Source organism: Thermobia domestica, chromosome 9 (assembly GCF_964235325.1).
Source record: "Thermobia domestica chromosome 9, izTheDome1.hap1.1, whole genome shotgun sequence".
Lineage (NCBI taxonomy): Eukaryota > Metazoa > Arthropoda > Insecta > Zygentoma > Lepismatidae > Thermobia > Thermobia domestica.
This window is the reverse complement of record NC_137462.1, coordinates 7,083,922-7,111,613: the sequence shown is the minus strand read 5'-3', so window position 1 is coordinate 7,111,613 and position 27,692 is coordinate 7,083,922. Positions and strand designations below refer to the sequence as shown.

The window sequence follows — 27,692 nt, the reverse complement described above, 5'->3', positions numbered from 1 at the left end:
TGATTGTTCATTATCTACAGTAAGTACTAAAGTACTAAAGTTCACTACAATAACATATCTTAAATATTATTTACCTTACAAAAATCAAATATTATCGTACTCAAAAAACTCATCTATTGAATAAAATGTGTTTTTACTAACCAAGAATATAATCTATTTTTGAAGCTACCCATAGGTAGTTGTGTCAGTTCTATAGGTAATTTATTATATGCAGTGGTTAAAAATATGCAGTAAAACTAAAGAAGTGAGAAAAATGGGTGGCATGGACGAACCAAATTGCATTTCGGACAGGATGTTACAAATATAAAGTATTGGTTATATACGGCGGTCGGGCAGCAACGGCGCCGACTTTCCAAAATTTATGTGGGTTCGTATTAATTGCGGGACGTTTTGCATGCTTTCAAGGGAATTTCAATATTTTTTGATTGATTTCCTTTTAGTTAAAATGGAACACTGTCATAAAGGGCTGTGCTGTGACGCAAGCCGAAATTATGCGATTCTAATCGCAATATAGTTCTATATATATATATATATATATATATATATATATATATATATATATATATATATATATATATATATATATGGAGTGCTTTGGTTGGTTGTCTTCGCAGAAACACATTTGAAACAAACAATTGTGTTTTAGAGGTTAGAAATTTTAACTTCCGCCTCAATATTTTAATTATTTATTATTTTTTGATACTGGCAAATGAGAAATATTTATTTCTATCAAACTAAAAATCTTGTGGATGTGGTGCACCAACAAGGTTATTTCTGTGGGTGCTGGAGCCCCGGAGCACCCACGTAGTTGGCGCGCATGTCGGGCAGCACAAAGGTGAGTTGTTATAAAACACAAAAAGGAATGCACTAATAAATGAATTGTCACAATGAAGAAAAAGATTTATACGTTAAAAAAAATGGATATAAAAGCAATGGATTCCAACTAGAACATCTTCAAAGCACCACGGTGACCTGTTATTAATTTGATTCCACTCTGCTAGTGATTATTACTACGAATTTTTTAAAATTCATTTGTATTGCATTTATTCTTCTGTACTAGTTTTCACCGCTACACAAATTTATAATCAACATTATTGATATATAGAATTTCAATTGAAGATTATCATTCCACATTAGTTTTATTCCCATTGGCTTATATTTCTGGTGAAGATTTATTGTACGGATCTATACTTCTTACCAGCGGCGGCTGGTACTATATGCTGCATGGTTGTGCAACCGGATATTTTTTAATATTAAAGATATTTTTAAGCATTAAAGTGGCGTATTAGTAGAAAATAAACCTTTGCTCTTGGGCGCAAGATAGTATCGATGCATTTCTAAACAAAATTAATTTTAAAAAAACTGAAAGAAAAAGAGAGACTTACATTTCCAGTTGCAGCGAGCGTTGCCACTGGAAGCAGTAACATTGAGCATATATGGCAGTGAGCTTCTATGTCTTAACATGGAGAAGTGGATTTATTCCTGCATCGCTGCTATCCTAACGTATTATCCTCTTCAAGTTGCACCTTGCTCCGCAACTGGTATGTAGTCAGCTTCTCGAAGTTACGAATTCCCCCGCTTGGCAGCGCTTGACTCAATAGATAGGGTGAGAGATACAGACGCTTGGAAGAAAGAAGTTATTCACGAAACACAAACTCGCAAAGAACAAATACGCGTCTGGTGGTAGTAGTATTTCTTACAGGCATAATATTGGGGGAGTTTTACTCTCCCACAGTTGGATAGCATTCCCTCCAAAGCTAACAAAATTGAATTGCTATCCAGTCCAACCCCTTTTGATCCTATTTCCGGACAAACGTTTCTGGAAGAAACAATGGCGGCTTTAGTGAGTAGGGCGGGTAGCCATTGTTGATGAGAGGGTCATTGATTGAATCACAATTTTAGCCAAAGTTCTATGAGCTCGTACTGCTCTTGCATAGGCGTGGCCAGTCATGATTTTGTCAGTTGAGGTCGCCGCATATATGATATTGAAAAGTTCAGTCAATCCACTACCTCGCATAATGTAACCAATTGCCCCCATGAAGGACAGTAAATGAAATCCACCGAGCCTTATAACAACATTTGACAGAGCAGGATTATCGGGACGGCTAGCAAGAATGAATCATGCCTTGAAGTAGAGGGGTTGGTCAAATGTCACCAGACAGGTAACTTGGTCTTTTCTACTCTGGTCAACAATGCTGTGAATATTGCATCATAATCACTGGGAGGAGCATTGATAAATGGCTGGTAAGTAACAAATGTTAGTTCATATGGGATGTCTCTTGTTACATCTTCCATAAATCCATTCCATGCGAAGAGACTAGGAATGTCTCGGATTTTCCCATAGAGCCACAGATCAGGCACAGATGGAATCAGATGGATGGAGAGGATATAATAAATAAAATGAAAGCGTACAAAACAGAATTATATTTGCACAGAATTTAAATATAATGTGATTTTGATTTTTTTTTTTTATTAATGGAGATTGTATAACAGTTCAGGTGGCGCTTGAGCCCGAACGGTTCGTCGAAAAAAAAAAAACAACTAAATAGTACAATTTATAGGAAATTTTGTGTACTTTCATTTTGAATAGGGAACTTATTTATAAGAAGTTGATAGTTTCCGAGTTATAAGCAAAAATCCACCAAAAAACTTTTCTTTTACTTGTTTTTGCATTTTTTTCGATGTTGCGTCAAGAAATTTTGTTAGCAAACCTCAGTTTCGGATTCAGCACCCCAAAAAACATGTAGAATGAAAAAATTAAAACTACCCCACAACTCTCCCGTTAGGGACCATTTTGAGCACAAATTGACTGTATTATAACGCTACGGCGAATCCGTACGTGACTTAGGAAGGATCGTATGTATTTCACAGCTATTGTACTGAACTTCCAGAAACACAGAATCTTGTCTCCAAGTACAGCTTAGCAAACTCAATAATTTTCCTAGTTTTTCGGTAAGCCTAATGTTATAACCACTTTTTTTTTTTTTTAAAAAAACCTTTATTTTTAGGCTTTACTGTATTATGAAGTATGTAACATTGCTACAATAGACATCTGTGTCCGCAGCTGTGTAGCTAATATTTCCTCAAGTCTTTGTATCTTTGTGAATTAAGAAAAAAAAAAACTGTACTGTTTTTGTTACTTCTAAACCATACTTAATATTAAAATGACATTTGATATATTTTTTATTTAACTAAATGCCAGTAAATAAGATACGCTAAATATACTGAACACACTTTGAATATACTAAATTTCAAATTTTCTAAAGCTAAATATTCATGGATATAATTAATACAATAAACAGGAAATGAGACAATATAAAAATTAGTTTTATGCAAATAATGAATATTCAATAACATGGAAATAAGGAGGGGTACAACTGTGCTTCTATACTGTCCTCCACCTGTTTCTATTTTGTGTCATATCCGCTGTAACACCATAGTGCACCATATCGTTCTTAACACAATCTCCTCACTACTTCTTTGGCCGGCCATGGGCTCGTTTGCCACTCACTTACATAGTATCTACTTGGTAGGCTATCTATTTCAAAGGCCTTTTTCTTACATGACCAAAACATCTCAGTCTACTTTCTTGCACTTTTTCTACTACTGGCAACCGCGGACCCAGGATATAATCAAGGGAGGAGCTAAACCATAGTATGCCGCTTTATGCAGTGCAGAGAAAGTAGGATTAAAGTCCTTTTTATCCAGTGTCTACCTAACCGTCAAGGGGGGGGGGGATATAGCCACTATAGCCTTCCCTTTAGATCAGCGCCTGACTACTGGTCTCACCTTTACTGTTCTCCGGATCACTTCCTTCTTAATTTTGTCCTTTCGTGTCACTACACATATCTATCGCAGCATCTTCTGTTCCTCTCTCTTCTTCGTCGTCCAACATTCCGTTCCGCATAATAAGGCAAGTCTCAGTACTGTTTGTAAACATTTCCTCTAAAGTGAATTGGTACCCCCTACGGTCACACAACACTCCTGCTGCCTTTCTCCATGTCGTCCAACTGCTGCTAATTCTGCTGTTTACATCTTTTTCTATTCCTGCAGAATTGATCCCAAGTACTTGAATTTCTTCGTCATTACCACTTTTTTTTTTCATCCAGTTATATTCTTGTATTCTCGATTACATTTCTCCTGAAAGGACAATATAAATATTCCGTCTTAGTTCTACCAATTCTAAGCCCTTTGTTCTTCAGGCATATAATTTATCTTGCAGAGTTGTCTTGGTCTCACTCATCAGCACGTCATCCGCAAATAGCACATTTCAAGGTGCTAACTCTTGGATATCCTTTTCATCGTCTATCACGATTATAAAAAAGTATGGGCTAAAACTGATGAAGTCCCACTTTAACTGCGAACTCTTTGTTATTCAGCACACGCTCTTTAATCCTGTCTTGCATCCATTATACAAATCTTGAATTACACAGATGCATATGTTCGGAACGCACATCTTCTGTGCCAACCAAATAAGATCCCGTGGAATTCTATCATACGCTTTCCGTAGGTCGATGAAAACTTATGAACAAAATAATTCTTGTAACATGAAGGAGAAATTGATACATAGTTCAGTGGTGCCCACTCCCCCCTTATGTCTATGACGCACCCCCCCCAATTGTCTATCCGTAGGTCTTCTTCCATGAACAAAATCTTCTTTTCGATTAATTTTACCCCCCTCATCAAACATATTTATATAATTTTAACCCCCCAAATATTTCAATGACGCAGTTTGCGTCATAGCCCCCCCTTGTGGGCACCCCTGCATAGTTTCAGGGTAAATCCTACATTTTATATTTTGTTATATTGACAATCCGTTACATAAATACAGGAACAAAAGGGAAAAACTAGTTTGAAATTAGTACCTTTTATCGCAGATATGCTCCTACGTGTAGAAGTCCTTTGAACTGACGAGTGCTATCCTTCAAAAGTACTTTCATTGTATCCACTGCTTTATCCAACTCATAAATAGCTCAATTTCTTTAGATAATCTCATAGAAACTAATCTGCAGGCCCTTTCTTAATTTACATAATCCTATGGGAAATGATTTGTAGACCCTAACCCTAAGAAACTCATTGGATATCTGTATTAACTCCTATTACTTGCAGCGAGCTTCGTGTATATGGTAAATATGAATTTAATGCTTTCTCTTTGGAAAACCAAATATAAATCATTCAGTGAATTCTTTTTTTTTCTTTCATATTCAACAGTATATTTCAATATTGGATCAATTTTGCCAAAATCTAAGACACTGTAACTAGTCATTCATCTTATAAATAATGAAGGAATCGTCTGCGTAGCGGTAAGATTAAAAAAAAAAAAAAAAAAAAAAAAAAATGCCTCAAAATGGTTTATTACAGTTACCCAATTTTAAGACGTCTATCTTGCAAAAAGATGAATTTAAAAATAATAAAATTTGCCTTTTTGGGGTCTATATTGTTTGTTTCTTTTTCTGTATCTTCTACACTGTAAATACTCGATTGATGTATAAATTGAAATTCAGATTTATTTAAATCTGAAAATTTCATACTTTTCCATACCTTAGCAAACTTCATTATTATTATATGAAAATTTGGAAATGGGTATTTTATCTTTTGGTGTATCACCAAAATTTAGTACAGAATGGATAATACTTTAACACACCCTGTAATCGTTCATTATTTAAAGTTGTAGTAGCGAAGATATTGTTCTTTCGTATACCAAAACTACGAATTCAAGCTAAATAAAAATTTTACTATTCAATTTCATAAGTGTAAGTATGCATACTTTAACTTAATATTATATTGTTCTATTAAAAAATGCTACAAATAAAACAAGTGGTAAAATAGAATGTTTTTCGTAATGATATTCTTAGTTCTCGCATTAATGTGATTATGATAAAGTGAATCACTTTTATATTCGTCGTAATTACCACATCTATCCATAGGTATATACTCGAGAACGGTTCAAGAAACACACATTTTGCTTCAGATTCAGCTCGTCAACGACTCAGACCAGGCATGTCCAAGTTGGAACAGGGAGTGGGCCAACCACAGAGAACTTACCGGCATCGAGGGTCGTATGAGACAATGTATAACATTTTTATAACAATCGAATGAACATATTTAATAGGGAAACTCATTCATCGTACACTAACATCACAGGAATACAAAATCTGTTATAATGTTTACTTAGTAAAGAATATTTACTTATTACAAATATTTACTTACTAAAGAAAAGCAGAAAATTCTTTACCATTTTAATGGAACACTTGACCAGTCTGCTAATGTTCGGTAGTACACTCTACACTGGGTGTTCCAACGCGGAGAATATTTTTAAGGTGGCCATCAGTTATCCAAGAATAACTTTCAGCTCAGTTCAGAGATATTACGTAAGAAATTCATTTTCAATAACGAGTCAAGGCTCGGCGGGGGTGGGGGGTGGGTAGAGGGGGGCGAAGGTCGGCTGTTGCACATGGCTGACCTAGACGGTCGCATCACATTGTCATTTCTTTTGCGCCTCTTTTAAAACTATAAAAAGCTATTAAAATTTTAATTTTTAATTCTCACAGATTTTAAAAGTATGAACGATAATAAATTCTGATTGTTAGAAAAAAGTGATGTAATTTAGGCGCTTCTAAGACATTATGTTGAAGTGTATGGTATCAAGCACCATATCTTTTTGACCTCCTTACACAATATCGACTCCGAACTAATTAAACGAAAATATTGAAATGGAACTTCTAGTTTTACGTCCCACGACTCTGCCCTTTAGGCTAAAGGAACTAACTCACCATATGACCTATGGAATTCGGAGGTTCAATGCCGCGGTCACAAAAGCTCTCCAATGACTTAGTCAACTGGATCCAGTTTCTACTTTGTACTCCAAAAGGAAACGGATGATTAATGGAAGTGAACGATTTATAAAAAAAACTGGTAGAATAAAAATAAGAATAAATAGAACCTTGGGAAAACCCACTACAAATTCACATTGTCTGGGTATGAAGCACCAGAAATCCTTCGCAACAGAGGTGGGCGGTCTACTACTGAGCCACCATTCTCCCCACGAATATATGAAGCACACTCAAATTTGAGAATGTAATTTTTACTTGTAGATTCCCTCTCAAAAGTTCACGGCAATTTCTTACAAGAATCTCTGATAATTTAACGAGAACGGTAAAAGGTAACTTCAGATCAATACCTCAAGCATCAGTCAATACGAAACTGAAGTTACGTCATGATAGGTTTTATAGTATATTATTATTATTATTTTTTTATTTTTTTATTTTATTTTATTTTTTTTTTTTTGTAAATAACCATTCACAGCTGTTGAACAATTTATTGTCTCTACACATTTGTCTATATTTACAAAATGGACATTTTATTTATAATTTCAACATCATTCGCTTTAACATACATTCAAGGTCTGCGCTTCTACAACAATCATAGATCCCATGATATACTATTCCTTTTCTATTTTATTATTATTATTACATATTACAAGCACCTCTTACTTTACTTATTTACAGAAAGCCCTTCTGTTATTCATCCTTTGAGTTTTTAAACTAAGTACAGGGTGTTCCAAAAACTAGAATAACTAGGGTTTTAGTGGTAAAAATAATAATTCTTTTGGGTGTACTTATAAATACAATAGAAAGATTATATTGTAGATACATTATATAAAATCTGCAATATAATCCTACGATACCGAAACACAATGCGATTTACAAACTCTTTATTGAGTCTAAATATTGATACAGTGGAACTTATACAAAAAGATAAAAGGAAGGTGGGAAATCATTTAGAATGGATCGAAGGAGTAAAATTGAACATAAAAATTGCAAAGACTGAACTCAAGGTTTCAAGGTGTGGTACTTAAAAGTTCCTAACAAGTGAGAAAGGTCAGACCGTTCGTACTTGGATAAGCTTGCCTTGATCACTTAGGTTTTCATTAAGTCATGTAGAGCATAAATTACGGTTCCTCGAACTTCACTCTGTGACGAATAGTTTAACGATTTTCGCTTTCCAATTTTGAAAATCCATAAATTGGACACATACGAGAAATATAGACTGTTAGCACTGCAAAATTTTACAATTAATGTTAGGAGATTTTTCGTCGCCAAGTGGTATGTATGTAATCACAATAATAGATTTTTTTAAATGATTGCATTAAGAAAACTTAAGTTTGTTTTTAAGATTTTAATAGGATTGAATCAAGAACATTAGAAAGAATTAGAAATGTACAAAAGATCGTATAAAGATATTCACTAGTTAACAATTTTTGGATCACCCTGTATCTCTTGTAGATTTATCCAATTGTGAAATTACTTGACACATCGATGCTACAACCCATATTGTTCGTCTGCTACACAACTTACGTACAGTGTTTTCAAATAAATTTCTCCACATATTTCTCTTTTAAATCCCTATACTCTTATTCGCATTTGGATTTAACTTTAACATTATTAATAATAAAAAGCAATTGTGATTTTCATTTCAAGATAAAGTACCCAAATTTCGTACGTATGACTGCATCGTATAGCCTTCAGAAAAGGTACGTGGCCAGGATTTCTTGAACAAGACTAAACATTTTACATTTGCATTTAATCGAATTGTCTCTGGCTTGCTGCATTTCCGTTCACATATTGAACACAATAATTCCAAGGTGTACATCAAATATAAGTTCAGAGAGCTAATTCATAATAAACAACACATGATTACATAATTTGTTTTTAAGAAAATTGCTTTATTTTTCATAGTTTCTGATACACAACAGCAATAATTAAAAGCAGGCTTGGAGTTTACTTCCTTCCTTGAGCTAATGGAAATGAAGTTCATTGTAGTAATTTGGACCCCAAGCATTTCACTATTAAACTTTGCTGCTACTACCATGTTTTAGAGTTTGCTTTTGTTGGTACCTAATTTCCGTACATTATACAATATATTGTTTTCCCTTGTCTATTTAAGCATTTTTATTTTATTATTTGTTTAGGTATTAAGAATTCTGGATATAACAATTGTCATCATTTTATACTGAAAAAAAAAAAAAAAGCCTGTATTCAAAGCTATTATTCTTTTGGGATTAAGGAAACCCATCAATACGGTCGATCACAGGATAAGAAGCAAGGACTTTTCAGTTACAAAATAAGAATGATAAGTGTTTACGTATGGTCCATCACCAATTTAATTGTAACCAGTATTTTGTAATTGAAATGATTAATTGATACAAAGTAGACACGTTGAGAAGCAGATTTTATCCAATTAAATTTCTGTCCCCTTAGAAGTCATCAAAGGAGATGACTATTTTAGTAACCGACAAACAGAAAGAAAGAAAATGATGGACAGAAACTCTTAACACTAGAACTAATTAGTTTATACAAAAACATTGCCAGAAGGAATACAGTATCAAACGCGAGGACATTGATAGAATGTAACATTATTTTAACCTTTCAATTGTACAGTCCACTGCAAAAAACCTGCAACATGAGCATATATGTTTATTGTGAAACGACGAAGTCTTTTACTCCAAAATAAGTGTGCAGGGGAGGACACCGAGGTTTCTCCTGGCGTGATTCATGCCACTTAGACGTTATGTTGATTCCCTGGGCTGTTAGGCGTAGTTTCACAATAAGCTTACATGCTCATGTTGCAGGTTCTTTGCTACGGATTGTACATAAAAAGTAAAAAGTACAATTTTATAACTTACGTTTTAATACATATGAACTGTTACAATCTAAAAGAGCTTAAGCAGTTATTCACTGTTGAGTGGTATGTCACGAAAGTCGATGACTGAAGTTACAAACTGCGGGGTATGGAAGGCCAGATGGCGTACGTTCAACTGGTGATGTTCGATCAGTGCATCAACTGCGTTACTACTTACTGTTTAGACTGGAATCCACTATATTTTAGTTTTCACAATACCAGGTTAACTCCGAAAAATCTGTGACTTACACTGAGAATCGAACCTAGGACCATTAGACTCCACGGAAGCACTTCACAAGCAACTCATACACTGAATATTAGAATCAAGTATCAATAGTTATTTTGACCCTTTCAGCTGTCGAAATGATTTAAATGAACAAACAAAATAAGAATATATATAACAAGTCAATATTTCTCTTCTCAAAGAGAATTCTAGTCAAGCAACTATTTGTCAAAACAATCACAAGAAAATAATATTTAAAAAATATACAATTAATTATTTAAAAACCCCTTTCTATCTGGAGTAAATTCCAAGTCAACTATGAATTCAATCTCGTATAATTGTCCACAGAGAACAAAACAAAAACATGATATTTTCAACATTTCTTTATATATTACTTTTAAAGGAAAACAGGTTAGGAATAACATGTCTATACAAATAAAGAGCACAATTGCTTCCATAAATTTTATCTTTTACATCTTTCTTTAAAATAACATTTACAGTATCTTACACACGGACAAGATATTGCTCAGTGATTTTCTTTAATATTCTAAACATTTATTTATTATTACATGTAAATCTCCAACTAAAAACTATTCATAGTACGTGCATATTTACAATATATAAGGATATTTTAAAACGGCTTCATTATTCTATTAACTTATTATAAACTCTTAACAGTTGTCAACAAATAATTGTACTCATTTTCTCCCTGCAATAACAGGTGTACAGAACACAAAAGGATGAATCAACGTTGAATTACTGTTAAAGATGAGGACTGCTACGTATCTTTGCTGGTTCCTTGCTTCCGTTGAGCCTTCATCTTTACCTTCCACGCTTCAATTTCATTGCGAAGGGCTTCATTGGACTTTACCATGTCCATAGATAGCGGCGAACGATTAAATGGGTCTGTCTGATCGCTCAACAAATGTCTGCAAAAGTTAAAAGACACAAGCTTATCAAGCAATAGATTATGCTACTCAATGGTCTATTATTTTAACATATACAAGATCAATTCAATAAATAGCCGTAGAAGTTGTATAAAACATACAAAACTTCGACAAAGTTTGTGGTTCGTTGTTATTTTTTGATGCTGTCCTAAAACTATTGTCAGATAGGCCTGGCACGACTACCTCGTGAACGGGATGCTGGAAATCAGTGAAAGAAGATGGTGGCATCCTTACAGGTTTGCACCAACGTGGAGCAGCGAAGTGTCATTAGATTTCTGTTAGTTGAAGGGCTGAAACCAATCGAAATTCATCGTCGGATGGCAGTGCAATATAGTGAAAGTTGTTTGAGTCGAACGCAAGTGTAATTTCTCTATTTTCTAGTATTAACTTATCAACTCTCGTAATGGTGTTCTCCGTAACTGAACAGACAGAGCGTGGTGAATCTTCAACACTTGTTACACCCCGTTCGAATTTATCCGCCCACTCGTACATTTGTGTTCGACTCAACTTTCACCATATTGCATTGACATACGACGATAAATTTCGATTGCTTTAAACCCTTCAGCTAACAGAAATCGAATGACACTCCGCTGCTCCACGTTCGTGCAAACATATCAGGCTCCCGCCATCTTGTTTCACTGATTCTCAGCATCCCATTTACGAAGCAGGCGTGCCAGGTTCATCTGATAATAGTTCTACAATACAACCGAAGAATAACAAGCACAAACTTTCTCTTCGTTTAGGATGAGACTGCAAGTCTTTTCTCAAACCTCTCCAGTAGTTTTAGAAAGTAATTAATATGGTACCAATGTCTTTCTCATCTTAACATGGTAAATAACATAAAGCCTCGCAAGTGTCAACCGGAATGTTTATTCCAAGAATTTCTGCGTTCGAATGCGTGGAAGTGAGATCCAACAACGGCGCTGAAAGCATAAGTTGCTTGTAGAAGAGAAACAATGACGAACCTTGTCAATTGTCTCGTTTCGTAGGTCGCATCTTATTTTAGTAATATATTACAAAAGGCTACAGCAAACAAAGAATATACCCTAAACACAAAATAAAATTGAATTGATCTTGTATTGTTTGTTGTTTTAAAAACTGATAACTTCTTTAATTTAAACTGTAATGATGATCACAATCTGGAAGTCTAACTATTTAGAAGATTAATTATTTACAGATGGAAGCTGTCCTTTGATTATGTTTAAAATTACCATTTGTAACATCTAAAACAAGCTAAAAATAAGTGTTTAGTGCTCTGATGATGACAGGAGTACCAAAAGTGTCGAAATAGTACAACATAAAATAATATTAATTGCAACAGTTCAATAATATTGGAGTTAACGGAAATTCAAAAGTCGTGCACCAATATTTTACACATTTGATGAAGTTAAACAGAAAAATGTATTACAGTAAAACCTGCCTTCAACGGACCCTTTATTAAACGGAAAACTGTCTTAAACGGAAATATTTCACGGTCCCATGAATTTTGGAGTGCAAAACGTGTAAAAGTCCCTTCATTAAGCGGAAACTGTGTTATGCGGACAACGGAAAGCAAAATAAACCTTTAACGGAAAATTCTGAGTTCCGGACTACAGCGTTTAGAAAATGTTTAGACATTCTGTGAGAGGGTAAATATATACATTACATGTCCGGGATAAATTCTTCGTTCTTTTGTTATATTTTTCTGGGCATTGTTGACCTTTCCCAAGCACTACTCATATTCAACCCCACAATTTGTCCGTAGTCCCCTCACCTTAATCAAGAATCAAACGGATAGTCGGAAGGAGAAGACGAGGTGGAAGAAGAAGAGGAATACGGTGTGTAGAATATAGAGGAATAAAAAGAGTGTAGAATAAAGACGTATCAAGACGATCTCAGAAGTTTAAAGAAACTGCAACAATTTGCCTTACGGAAAAATGAGTCTGATTTAGTAAGTGTAGTTTCTCAGGCTAAAGTGTGTACGGAAAGTAGAACAGCCAAACAGCAATGTATACAGAAAACTCTGCTTGACTACTGAAAAAATAAAGAAAGCATGTGCATAGCATATTTTGTATTAATTTTAAACTTTTTGTGTATTAATTCGTAGAAGAAAGAAGCATTGTAATTGAAAAAGGTACGTAAAACGTACTTACAATATTTTCTCAGTATGTCCGTTATAAGCATGTGTTTTTTTTTAAAAAAAAGACAACGTCTACCTCCATTAAGCGGAAACCTGACTTTAACGGAAATTTCTGCGAGTCCCGCTCGATTCCGCTAAAGACAGGTTTCACTGTATAAGAAACCCGGTTACAATACGGGAGTATCTTAAAATTAAACCATGAAAGTCACATAACAAGAAAAATAATGCTTAATTTTAAAAGTTAATATGATATAGCCATTTATACTCGTCAGTTTTCGGATCTTACATAGCCAACAAGAAACGAAAAGTTACAAAGTTTCCCAAAACCAGATAATCTAAATTTTTTTCTTACACCTCTCGTAATATTTGAGACAAAGAGTGAAAATTTAAAACAGTGTATGTGGTCAAGTGATGGGAAATTACGTGAACGGATAAATATAATAACTTGTAGATGCTCTAGGATGTATATTTAACACAGAAAGATGAAAATAAAAATACTGTTGAATAACTGCTAATTCGTCCAAGCTTCCACGGGTCAAGTAGAAGGACTTTTCTCCACATTTAGAATCGTTCAGTCGTCATTAGGACATCCACTGGAAACCAAGACAGAAGTAAAGTTTCATTTATTTTCTAAGGATTTAATGAATAAAATGATGTTGAGGCGGGTGACTAATTGTTTTACTTGTTAGGAATCCTTCGCAGGCAGAGCCGGCCCTAGCCAATTTGCTGCCCCGTGCAATGGCATCATTTGCACCCCTCCCCCCCCCGCTTCCTTCTCCAGAAAGAACATATCTTAAAAGTTACGATTTTAAGTATGCTGCCCCATCATGAACAAGAAGGGGAGGGAAAATACACTCGCACAAGACCTAAATACTACAAATACAATCTCGATTTCTCTTTCTCTTTTGCTTTAAATAATAATCTATTATATTAGTGAAAGATAAAGCAAACACACCTGCAGGGGAAAGATAGTAATTCTTTTATAGAGTTCAATATCGAGCTTCAATTTCAATATATCAGTTTGCAATTCCAATGCAACTAGCTCTTTTATCTGTATTTCTTTATCTTCCCTCCACATCTGTTAAAAATTAAAAAAAAAAAAAAAAAAAAAGTTCTCACCTTCAATGCTAAAGAAACTTGTTTGTGACAAAGACAAGACTAGTTTTCATACGAAAACTGTGATAAGTAACTAAATGGAACAGGTGTTCGCTACTGTTCTAGAATTGATTTCATGTACTTGACAACAATCAAGCAATCATGCTTGGGATTTGTTTGACCATTCGCTTTATCACTCTCCATGTGACCTTAAACTAATGCGACCTAAACACAATTTATAAATGTAATATTCAAATAGAAGGTCAGCTTAATAAATTTAATTATCATCATCATGAAGTCTGTTTCCAACAAGAAATATCTATTTTAAATAATATACTTATGACAGGTTTTGTTGCCCCCTCGAAACTTGCTGCCCCGTGCAAATGCATGTGTTGCACATATGGTAGAGCCGGCTCTGTTGGTAGGCGGCAACAGAAGCCGATTTTTAATATTATTTTCTTTAAAATAAGGAATGTTCAAATTTACTTAACTGTTACTCTTACTACATGATCTTATTCTCATCAGGAGCATTATTCAACCGAGGTGTTTCTTGGAATAAAATAAGTGTGAAATGTTAAATTGATTTTATGGGATAGAGAAAATTTTTACCTTGCAATGGTTGATCTATCCACAGTCATTTTTGAGGAAGGAAGAATTACTGGATCGGTCATAACAGTCTGCATGATTGGATCGAGGAATTCGTCGGGGGCTTCAGCCAAAAGCTCTTCTTCCGTCTGTTGATGGCTTGCCATTTGTTTAACTTTCTCAGCAACAGCACGTAAATCACCAATTAGAGAGCCGCCGCCAATTCTAACTAAAAACAGATACAAACATCACATAAATATTAGAATTTTAATGTAGAACAAGTAATACTCAATACTTTCGCATTAGCACAAAGAATTTCATGGTTTCATTTTGTCTATTTTGTTTCGTCATTTCTCTGTCCCGTTTCAGCATTGAGATTATGTGAAACAATACCTAAATGAAATGAAATCATGAAACCGTCCCACGGTTATGCTGGTTAGGCTAAAGGAGACGGGATGATGAGAGATGAGTGAAATGGTGGAATGAAGAAAGTGGGAGGAAACAGAAGAACCCCGAGAAAACCCCGAGCACGGTGTTTGTCCACCACAAAGTCCACACGGCGCGAGCTGGGATCGAACCAGGAACCTCAAGCACCGGAGGTGAACGCTCTACCATTGAGCCACCGCGCCCCCGAAACAATACCTAAGTTACGATCTACAACTTCGCTTTGGATATCAGATTCATATATTCCACCGAGAATCAAGCCCATGACCGCATAGACAGCATGTGTAGTAACTCTCTGCTTCTTGAAAATCCTGCAAGGAGCGCTATTAAGAAATAATGAGAAGGGTTTCCAACTATTTCTTAAGTACTTTTATAGGAAATGTCCTCAGTAGACGATCAATTTAATATACTGAAATACCTTAACAATCCTCGACAAGTAATATTTAATTACGAGGGGGTGATCTGAAGTACGGTTACAAAGCCTGCAACGACACGTGTATATACGTATTATTTCATACAAGCAATACAGCCAACAGATAGTACACTCATGTCCAAAATTATTGTCGCACGTCTATAAATATGTTGTTGTAGGAATAGAATTTGATAACGAATTCGCCCGGTATTTCTTATAATGTTAGCATGTGTATAATCGGCAAAGACATGTAAGTGGAAAATTTCATGTCAAAAGAGCAGTAAATAAGAACAATAAAACGAAAATAAATCTTTCGTGTCCATTCAGCAACATTTTGTTTTACTCATTCTAATTTTTGTATTTACAATTCTTTTCCTATGAAATTTATCACAAATATACATTTCCCGATTATACACATAGTATCAGTATTAAAAGTACCCTGCAAAATCATTATCAAATTATATTCTTACAAGAAGACAATTATAGATATGCGACAATAATTTTGGACATGAGTGTACATATATTAGGTTATTTTTCGACAGTCTCCATATCGGTTGAAGCACTTGTCACACCGTGAGATCAATTTGAAGATTCCTTCCTGGTAAAAATCCTGTCCTTGTGTGTTCAGTCACGAACGGTTTCATCTCGTCTGAAGCGAAGCGACGCTCTGATAGGTGTTTCTTCTACTGCGGGAACAGGTGAAAGTCACTTGGAGCGAAGTCTAGGTTGTAGGGAGGGTGGTCGATGATGTCCCAGCGAAACTACTTCAAATCTGTTGATACCGTGCTGGATCGGCCACTGCGCTCCTCGTCGGTGACATTTTGTCTACCAGCCGCAAACTTTTCGACACCATTCTGCGACATGCTGATGAGACATTACAGTCTCTTCGTAAACCTCTACCAGCTGCTGGTAAATTTGAGCCGCGGTTACATGTTTCGCCCACAGAAATCGAATAATTGAGCGGACTTCTTCGCGAGACCAGTTTTCCAAACGAATCGCCATTTGTATTTACATACAACTAACGCTGTATGTGGGGGGTGGGGCGGTTGCTGGAAGTCTGCACGTTGCCAACTCTATGTATTAAAATTACTGCACACTCCTCATTCTTTTATAGCAGACGAAACTCAAGAAATATCGGAATTGTATAACCTTAGTTTCTGATCCTTCCTCGTATCACTGAAATACGTATTTTAGTCATTTCTGCCTCGAACATCGTCAGTAAGTAGTAATAAACTGCTTAAGAAATGGTAAAGAAATTGGATTCTAAATTTAACGCTTAAGCAAAAACTGGGTAATTCAAGCAAAAAAACACGGAAACAGTAGAATATTGTAGTACTGATTATATCTTTAGCTGGATTCACTAAATATTACAGTGAAAATAAAACGCTTTCGTATCGAGAACTATTAAAACTTAACCATAGTTTTACTTATGGTGCTCAAAATGGCGTTGGAGCTTCTTACACGTAATTATAAATTTAGCATACTATTTATTATTATTATTATTACTAAGTTTCAAACCGTTACAGGAATCTTCCATACCACAGTATATATCACATAAATAAAGATTGTGACGGTATTTCAAGCAGATGCTTTCATTTGTTCATAATCTTTCAATCGTAGGATAACCAGGACACTTATAAAGATTAAGTAGTTCTATGGCTAACAATATGTCTCGGTTAAAATATTTACATCCACTTTCTTCATTTCGTAGGAGATCCACGTTACGGATTGAAGTACGAAATTGAATGTTGTGTTAGTTAAGTGCTATGAGTTGCTGATTAATGCTTACCTAATACTTCTTCTGCCAACAGAAACAGTTTGGGACTGTATGATCGGCCATCCTGTGACACAGCCAAACAAAATGAATCACTCGAATAGAGATGTACGTAGATCTGACAGATGTCCAGAACGATTTTGGCAGGCTTGAAATCGTACTCTTTCTGGTCCTTTACCTGCAACAGAGATAATATATTTTATACTCAAACACATACAACCATCCATCAGTCCTTAAATGTATTTTATTTCGCTAGCTTAATGTTTCTAATTCTTCTAGTTCTACATCCTTCAGGGAAAAGATATTAACTTACAAACGTTAATCATGTATTAAGAAGAATGTAAATATACTTCGTGTCCTTACAAGAAAACGAGATCAGTTTACGTTAAGCAGATTCGTTAATCTTTGCGCACGAATTAGGTATATGGATATGAACCTCTTGTGGTGTTTATTCACTATTAATGCATCGAACTTTCGACTATTGATATTAATGATTGACAGAAATAAGTATGCGGAAGACACTATTAAAGAAATTAAAAAAAAAAAAAAAATTCTTCGGAAACAAAAGAAAAAATCAAAGCAATGGAAACATGGCACATCGCCAACATCAAAGAAATTTTGTGAGCAGCCCTCAACAGGGAAGGTGATAGTACCCATTTTCTGGAATGCACAGAGGATGGTGGTGTGATTTCATTAAGAAAGCCCAAAGTCAACTGCAATTTCTTGCGGCAGTTGCGGGCAACAATTACCGAAAAGAGCCTGGTAAACTGGAAAAAAATGAAATGAAATCTTTAAGTTTTACGTCCCACGTTTATGCCGGTTAGGCTAAAGGAGACTGTGATGATGAGAGATGAGTGAAATGATGGAATGAAGAAAGTGGGAGGAAACGGGAGAACCCCGAGAAAACCCACGAGCACGGTGTCTGTCCACTACAAAGTCCACACGGCGCGAGCTGGGATCGAACCAGGGACCCCAAACACCGGAGGTGAACGCTCTACCACTGAGCCACCGCGCCTCCCTGGTAAACTGGATGACGTAAGCTTTCACCAAGAAAATGCACAGTATCACCCTTCAGCAAATCCAAGGCTGTGGCTTTGAATTGTTACCGCATCCACCGTATTCAACGAATCTGGCACCCTCTGACTACCACGTGTTCGCCGCACTGAAAAACATCTCAAAGGACAACATTTTCGTAGTGATTGATGCCGTCATGGAGGTTATGCGTGCCTCATATAGGTACGAAGACGAATCCTTCTTTCATCAGGGTTGGCACCGCTGGAACAAGTAAATAACAGGGGGACTACGTAGAGAAATCTTAAACTGGCACGCTCTTGGGACTTTCCCTCCATACGTAAGCTCAAGACATATCAAACGTCCTTCATTTTTTTTTTTTTTCAATTTGGATATGAATGGGGAAGAGCTTTGTCAAATGTCTGTTTATAATACAGGATATTTGAAAAAGAACTCCCTAATTTTAAGTATAAATTTAATTGAGAAATGAATGAAAACTTACATCAATGAGTACATATCATGAAAGAGAATTCCTTCAAGTTTTGTTTAATGTTGGTAAACTTCAACGTGGGGTCCATTTGAGGCTCTGCACACGTCGAGACGATATTCCACTTCTCGCCACGTATTCACCAACATTTCAGGTGTAACTGTCCCAACCGCCGCGACGATTCTTTCCCGTAACTGATTCATGTCTCTGATCTTTTCACTGCACACATTTTTTATGTGGCCAATGACTTCTTCGGGCTCCGAACACAAGAAACACGGATCTGTTCAACAGCATCTTCAGAAGTTCTCGGTCTACCTGATGATTTTGCTTTTAAAGCACTACCGGTTTCCTTGAAAGACTTTAACCAATGACGGATAGTTTTTGATGTAGGTGGTTCACCACCATACTGACGTCTAATATTACGTTGCACTGTTATAACAGACTCAGTTTTCACAAGCCAAATAAACAGTTTGCGCTTTTTGTTGCGGAGTACACATTGTTGCTCTGCACTGCACGCCTGCCTGGACTGAACTGAGGAAACAGAAAAAAAAAACAGCACTGGTCAAGGTCAAGCAGACCTGCCAACTGCAGGGGAGCCAAACCTGGAGAGTTGATGAATTAAACACCACAAACTACAATAGTGTATGTCACTTTGTACAGATTCTAGAACACATTAAAACTAGGGAGTTCTTTTTCAAACATACTGTACATTACACTACATAATATACATAAGAATACTATGAAGAACTGTGTAGATAAAAGAGGAGTGTAGTAGGTCCCGTCTTATATAGCCTCGCTGCTGAAAGGGACTTTAAACTGAAAATCAACTCAACTCAAAAGAGTGTAATTTTATCTTGACTAAACTCCAACTACTAATAGTCTGATGCGTAATTACTTGTCTGCGTTCCAAAATGGTGACCATCTGGACCCTTCTCAGCTTTTCCCTTGTTCTTTAATCTAACTTTTGTTTTCTGTGCACTTCTTCACCTCCCTATCTGACGAAGCATTTTATCGAACGTGTTCATAGTACACTTCTTAATATTGTGATTATTTGAGGTAAGTAATTAATACAGTGAAAAGTCTAAATAACGAACACCGGTGAGACATGAATGAAAGGTATCCGTTACAGAAAGGACACAAAATTTTGACTACTCACAACTCATGTGGTAACTGCGTGGTATACTGTAAATTATATAATGTAAATATCGAAATACTGTTCTCTGTATTTGAATTACTAGGGAAATAAGGGAAAAATTCTCGTTTTCGACAAACAAAAGGACCGCTTGAGATGTGTTTATATGAGCATGCGCTGCAAAATATAATGCTTATGTGATCATGCGGTTCTTAAGTACAAGTCGTACCTCTGCAGGAGTCTCTTAATTTGCTTATTCACTGTTATAAAAATAACACGATACCATGCAATATTATTATCAAATATTAAAAATGTAAGACAGAACATATCAATCATGAATTTCTTTGGGAGGGGGAAGGGGGAAGAAGTATACAGTAGTTGCGTTTCGTGTAATCCTGCGGGCACTAGTTTCTGATTGAAGTTTGGTTATTGCTGGATACATTTTCAAATTACACATAGTATTTTCTATGCTAAATACCTACAAGCTGAGAATGATTCCTATCTGTTGTTAAGGTTAATAAAATGTTGGGGGTTAGAGAAGATTGTCGTAAAAGAGAGGATACTCTCGCATAATAAATACATGCAAGGTCTATTCGGAAAGTAATGCAACCAAGTCTACAAATATGAAAGAAAGAAAAAAAAAACATTTGTTTACATACTAATAAGAAATAATAATACCTCTACATTAAAATTCTTTAAATTACTATCCTCCATATACCTTTGACATCCTGCAAGGCCTTTTGAGGAAGTGCGTTTAAAGCCATTTCACAATCTGCTTCCACGTCAATTGTTCTGTAACGATGTCGGCATGAAATGTAAATCCATTCGGTGGTCTGTTTGCAAGACGAGGTTGACCGGTGTCCAGCGCGGGATTTGTCGTTGACCTCTTCGCGGCCTTCCAAACACGCCTTGTGACGTCTGTAGACTTGACTTTTGTGATAAACACTCATTCCCGAAGGCCTGTTGAACCATTGGAAAAGGTTTCCGCAACATATTTGCCCAGTTTCACACAAAACTTGATCTCGTATGTTTGTTCCAGTGAGTGGTGTACCCTGACTTATACAAGAGACGAAACAGAGGTTTACGAAATCGCTTGTCCTTCACCTCCGAGAGCTTGGAAACAACTGAGCGAGCACTCGCTCGGTAGTTGACTTACACCACCATCGATCCCGGTGGATAGAGCGCAGTGCAACGTACGTCACTTCACAATAAAATGAGACATTAATTTTCTGCCATACCTTGTATTTTTGCCGACAAAAAAATAAATAAAAAATAAAATATAAAAAAAATAAAAAACCCGTATTATGAAGGTGTCCGATAAGAAGGTTTCAGCGTATATATAATTTTACTAAAATACACTTCCAAATTTCTTGTGAGCCAGAGTTATGTGTGTCTGCTTGTATGTACACCATGATTACAATAAGATTATTAATTACAGAGAAATTTTCATAATACATGACACGATGTTACTGAAATTTTATTAATAAAACAAACCATTCGTTCTCTAAGCATGGATATAGCAACAGTCACTAATTTTTCTTCATTCATTTCGGATTTGAGACCTGTTAATTATTCTCAGTTAGTTTCTAAAGGCTGTAATTGACGCATTTTTAATACTAATTTTCAAAGACGATAAATATGACACTTATCTAATTGACTGTCTATAAATTGCCTGAACAGTTTCAGCTATTTAACTCTGTAGTGTTTTTATTTATTTTTTTAAAGGTTGTCACCCATATGAAGATCCAACCTCTTTTTGAAAGCATTATGTCCTTTAGATACAAGGGTTCTAAATTTGAAATGAAACCTCTTGATGAACTGGTTCTTTAGCTAGGATTTCCCACCTCCCTCCGAAGATTTCTTGAAGAAACCAATTGAAACATAACGATTCTTGTATAGACATGAACAAAATTAGAATTTCATTTAGGGACTACTACTTCTTATCTTGATGTAACTTATGAATATGACCTTGAACATCTATGCAAAAATTATATTTTACGTTGGTAAGTTTAAGAGATAGTTGAGCATATAACAGAATACACTTTTTCAACAATATAATCATTGGCGCTTAAGTTAAAGCATTTCAAATTTAGAATTCTTGCACCTAAAAGACACCGTATACACAAAGAAATTTGATATTTATGTGAGTGACTTCATCTGTTGAAAAAGACCACAGGATTGTGGTTGAAATTTTTCAGAACTTTTGGACGCAATAAGTTAAGTCTCTCAGTTTCTACATTTTTCTCTTTTTTTCCTGTTTCAGGTGATTCCTTCCCTTGACAAAACTCAATATCTGAGAAGTATCAGTTATATACATACCTTGAATTCTTTCTTCTTTGGACCCACTAAATGGTACAAGAAATAGTTGAGCATTGCTGCAATACGATCCACCATTGTTGGGTGGGTGAATATTGAAGTAATTTCTGACGTCAGAAATTTCAATGTATGTATTGTTTCACGACCTAAGATGTTGTCAAACCTGAAAAATATACAATGACACAGTTTTCTAGGGTCTTTCAAAACAACACTGACAGCGTTTGGGAGGTGATTTCTGACACCAAGATAAGACAAAAAGTATAGACCAACCTGGTATGGAACCGACTATGGTATGTCCCATAGTTCTGGAGCTATGGATCTTTAAACTTCATTTTTTCATGTTTTGGGCACTCTATAACTTCGAAATGACGGATTTCTGCGCCCAGATTGGTCTATACTTTTTGTCTTATCTTGGTGCTAGAAATCACTTCCCAAACGTTGTCGGTGTTGTTTTGAAAGATCCTGTGTACATATACACATGACAAGGTGACAATTTAACACTCAAAGTTCTCGAGTTTCCTTTCTCATTCTCATTCCACCAAATTTTCCATTATTATTCATATTCCCTATCACTCGCTTTTAGTTACAGTTGTGAGCATTTCTTTTTCGTACAAAAGTAACGAGCTTTATTGTGAAAAATTCCTTGATATATGCTACACTAAACAATGAATCACTTCCAGATGCATATGTATAAAGTAACAGATACGACTTGCTATACAAAGTAAAGGTTGGAGATATGTTAAACGGTTATACTGTATTTGATGCACATGAAAATAATGTTCTTCCGTTCTTTATTTATTTACCTGCAAACTGTTTACTCTCTTTTCTTTTTCTTTGTGAATGCCAACAGAGATCAGGTACTTTGGAAAAATGAAATGAAATATTATAAAGTTTTACATCCCACGGTTATGCCGGTTAGGCTAAAGGAGACGGTGATGATGAGTAATGAATGAAATGGTGGAATGAAGAAAGTGGGAGGAAGCGGGAGAACCCCGAGAAAACCCACGCATACGGTGTTTGTCCACCACAAAGTTCACTTGGCGGGGCCTGGGATCGAACCCGGGACCCCAAGCACCAGAGGTGAACGCTCTTCCACTGAGCCACCGCGGCCCCCAATCAGGTACTTTGGATGGGTCGATATGTCAGTATATGGTTTTTAACTTGACTTTCACATTACTAACTCACCACATTTGCATACATTTATTTTCATTCCTACCTTCTTTTAATTTTGAATGATAATAATAGGAGAGAAGAAAGTATGTTGATCGTGAAAAACATCGAGATTTCAACGAATTTACGCGTTTCATGGGCCCTACATACCGAAAAAGTTATTTCTGAATATCCTTCCATTCGCTCGTTCGTCTCGATGTAAACATATCCAATCGCCTAAAGGTCATAAGTTTCAATGTATCCAAACCAGGTTTTAAACCTAAGTTTTTTTTTTTTTTTTTTTTTTTTGTAAGATTCTCTATTTTTTTTTAATCGAATTTTCTTCTCGAAAACGGCTAAAATGATTTTGTTATATTTCATGCATCAATCTTTCATTAACAACTCTATATTATAGTATAAGTCATTTTTGTGGGAAAAATCTACGAGAGACATGGGATTTTTGGGACGATGTTAATATTTCATAAATGAATATTTTATTAATATCCTGACAATCTGGTATATCTCGTTTGTCCTGAAAAATCTACAAGAGACAGTTTACTCTTGAGGGTGAGCACTTTCAAACAGAGTTGACTGATTTAAATCAAAGTAATTTAAATCGGATTTTTTTTTAATTAATGATTAAATAAAATTTATTTTGCTTAAAACTGAAATAAAATGCAGTATTTCTGACCATACTGGGACACTAATCGAATGTCAGCCTGAAATTAACATCTCAATTTATCCTAAGTGATGGTAAGATCTTAATAATGCACGTTTAAACAAAAAATCTATCTTTTAGATTAAAGTTAATGGTCCATGAATTTCTGAGAACGTACTTAATTTCCTCATTTCATACTTTACTTGAGGAGAAAGCTTGACTCGATTGAACATTCAATACTCACAACTTTTAGTTCACCAATTAACATATCTCGATAATAGCCCCTTTAACTGTAATTGAAACGTCTACATACATATAAAACCACAAGAAGTAGTTTACTTTTGGGGTGAGTTTTCCAAAAACGTCTTAGAATTTTCTTCGTATTTTACAAGGAAATGTTGAATTAATAACGGCAGCGTAACATGATTTAGTTTAAGGAACTGAAGCGAGAAAGTTTCGTTCGATGGCCTGTGTCTTTTATTTGAATTTTATTTATTCCAAATACTTTTTCATTTTGTATGATCTTTTATTACTTGCAATACCTTTTTATTCTTCATAATATCGATTTCCTTATTAATTAATGATTTTCCTTTCTATTCCTTTTTCAATATCTTACACTATTATAAATACTGGAATTATTTCATTTTCTGTCCTACAGTCCTACTGATTAACCCATTCCATTTATTTTCTTTCCACTCATTCATCCATCGGTCCATTATATTTCAAAGATTAAATCTACGTATTTCGAATTAAGAAATACTTTTATTCACATTTCACACTAAATTACCTGATCGTCTACCTTGTTAGCTGATAACTAAAAATACGACATACCTTGCAATCATTCCGATATGCATGAAATAACCCTCATTCTGCTCCCGTTCATGAATTGGTAAGTTCTGCCACTCTCCCGACTCTCTGTGCAATGATAAATAACATAACAAGAATTATTAATCTAGACATTACAAAATAAAGGAACAAAATATACAATAACATCTTTTAAAACAATAAGTGAAATGAAACGTTTCATACCGTATGAAATGCATATTAAGAATTCATTGTACAGAGTGATCACAAAGTCTCGTTACTCCCTATATATTACAGATATGTTAATGAATTGTTCTTTCTTATTGTTGCAGGTGATGATAAACATATGAAGAAGGATTTGCAGTTAAAGTCATTTAAACCTTCGTTTGTAAGCGAATTGAGTGATACTGACATGCAAAAACGTCAGCAGGCTCGATGTCTGTACAACCTTCCTTCAAGGAAGGTTTTTCTCGGACGAGTGTGCAATATATCGCAGTGCAAAAACCAGAAACGTTTATTTCTGGAGTAAAGAAAATTCACATTTCTATTAGGAACTTTAACACAACCCACCATGTCGTGATCTGGGCTGCAATGTCTGCAACTCACTAGGTAGGATGCTGTGAATCACACTGCGTATCTCATCATTTTACATGATTGGTTTAGTCCATATCTGCAAGATCGGAGACTGCTCGGTTGTGTATGGTTCCAGAAGGATGGAGCAGCAGCCCATTATGCTATTGCCGTTAGAGAATGTCTCAATGAAGTGATAAATGGATTGGACATGGTTCTGTCCATTTGTCTACACTTTTGAAATGGCCACCGCGAAGTTCTGATCTGTCATCTTGCGACAATGCATTATAGGGGTTCATTAAACAAAAGGTTGCTGCCACACGTTACGAAACAGTTGACAAACTTATGGATGGTGTTACATGTGTATTTACTGTTATCTCGCCAGCAATGTTGAGGAGAATTTCAGATGGAGGAGAATTATACCCTGTTATGGAAACGATGGTGTACACTAGGGTGGAGTGAAAAGTAGTGAAAAAAATATTTCAATAGAAATTTTTAATGGCATAGGTACTAAAGTTTTCCTTTAATGTTGTACAACATATATTCCAATTTTTTTGAAATTCTGAACATATCTTTAGGTTGCTACCAGCTGTTTTCTTACTGTCATATTACACGAATAATCGGGCATACAGCAGGCTCATATAAAATAGTGGTTTCCTTCTGTTTGATTACTTCTAGCATGTTAATTGATACAGTTAAGACATAGTTAAACGCAAGTAATGATATATTAAAACTTTCTGAAACATAAGACAAGACCCCCCCCTTCCCCCAATGGTGTGATAAATCCTTAGACACTGCATTACAAGTTTGACTTTAACCCATTACACTCGCAGACCCGTCAACACTTTATGCAACGTTGTAGTCCTTCTTGGTTTTAAAGACTGGCATAATGGGTCTTGACTTATGTTTCAGAAGTATGAAGATGCATCTTCGTACGTATGAAGTCATCCTTTGCTTGTGAACCAATTACAACTTAAAAGATGCTTCATTCACTAACTTTACGCATCTTTCTACGGCCTGTGTGTGGCATGGAAATTTGGGGAAATTGAATACTGGCATTTCCCGACTGATGATAAGCGACTGCAATTCTTCATTTGTAAAATTTGTCAAAATTGGGGGCTCTGTGACTTCAACTTGTGACAGTTAATAATTTCAGTGTAGTCTTGCACATCAAAGTTCCACTTTAGAATTGTAAACTGCCGTACTTTGACAGCAGTGCTTGAACTTCTAAGTTCTCTAATGTGCTTTCTTTGATCCTTTAACATCCGTAACAAGAGGTTTTTCAGGGTGGCTGAAATATGCGTTTCGTTGTATCAAGGGATCCACAACACTTCTGAGATGTGAAAGTAAGAACCTTGATAGCACTATGGTTTCAAACACATGTTGAGCTCCGTCCGTAAGGGACCACTTGTTTTTAATTTTGAACCAAAGGGGAGCATACACTTTGACAATGTATTCAGTCACAACAATCAGATTAAATGATGAATTCTCAGTTCCCACATACACTCTCAGTACCCTGTTAGTCATCGTTAGGCACCTTGAACTTGCCAGGGTTTCGATTGGCGAGATCAGCAGAGAAATTTCCTGAGAAAATGGCATGGCACATTTCGTATAAGTATTTTTGATCTGTGCTTAGATCATCCGCAGAAATTTCTGGTAAATTACAAGTGATTTTCTGGAAACTTTTAACAGGTAAATGTTCACAATCTTTCAGCATATTTCCAATCGGTCCAGAGAATTCACGAGGTCCCAGTGTGACTCCATCAAGGTACTGAAATAAGTGGCGAAGGGGATAGGAAGGAAGAGTCCTATCAGCGTGCCTTGTTCCTCTCTCTTTTCTCGAAGTGTAGCTTGTGTTTTTTGTCGTGCTCTCCGTACTTCTGTCAATTACTTGAGATGTGTCTTCCCTGGAAACTATTTCAAAATCTTGTAAAGTTGCAGATGCAATTGCGGCAACACATCTATCAGATACCCCATACTGATCTGAAACTCTTGCCAGTGTTGGAAGTTGTAATCTCATTTGGTTTTTTGAAGCTTTTTCTTTTGATGTTGAAATGTCAGTTTCAAATGTCTCTCTGTCATCCTCAACCTCATCCTCAGATGACAACAGTTCATCAGTATCGCCAACATAATCAGTGCTAACTGTTGGAACATCAGTAGATATTTTATACTTTTCAATCCTTGAAGCCTCTTTTCTTTTCCCTTTCTTCTGCTCTTCCTAACTTCATTGCCTCAGTTTTGTCTACGGAACCAATGACCATCTTCCTGGAAGATCTCTGGTCATC

General features: G+C 35.6%; 1 protein-coding gene across 1 annotated transcript in view; it reads right to left on the bottom strand.

Annotated features, from left to right (window-relative positions):
- Positions 1 to 7,298: 7,298 nt before the first annotated feature.
- The window catches only part of Ube4A (Ubiquitination factor E4A), a 38,241-nt gene continuing 17,847 nt past the window's right edge, over positions 7,299 to 27,692 (bottom strand). Inside the window, exons 5-9 of the mRNA XM_081770537.1 lie at positions 24,865 to 24,948; positions 22,230 to 22,389; positions 17,296 to 17,458; positions 14,675 to 14,879; positions 7,299 to 10,833 (exon numbers count right to left, since the gene is read on the bottom strand). Coding sequence (XP_081626663.1) covers positions 10,683 to 10,833; positions 14,675 to 14,879; positions 17,296 to 17,458; positions 22,230 to 22,389; positions 24,865 to 24,948 — 763 coding nt within the window. The 3' untranslated portion in view covers positions 7,299 to 10,682. The remainder of the gene's footprint in view (positions 10,834 to 14,674; positions 14,880 to 17,295; positions 17,459 to 22,229; positions 22,390 to 24,864; positions 24,949 to 27,692) is intronic.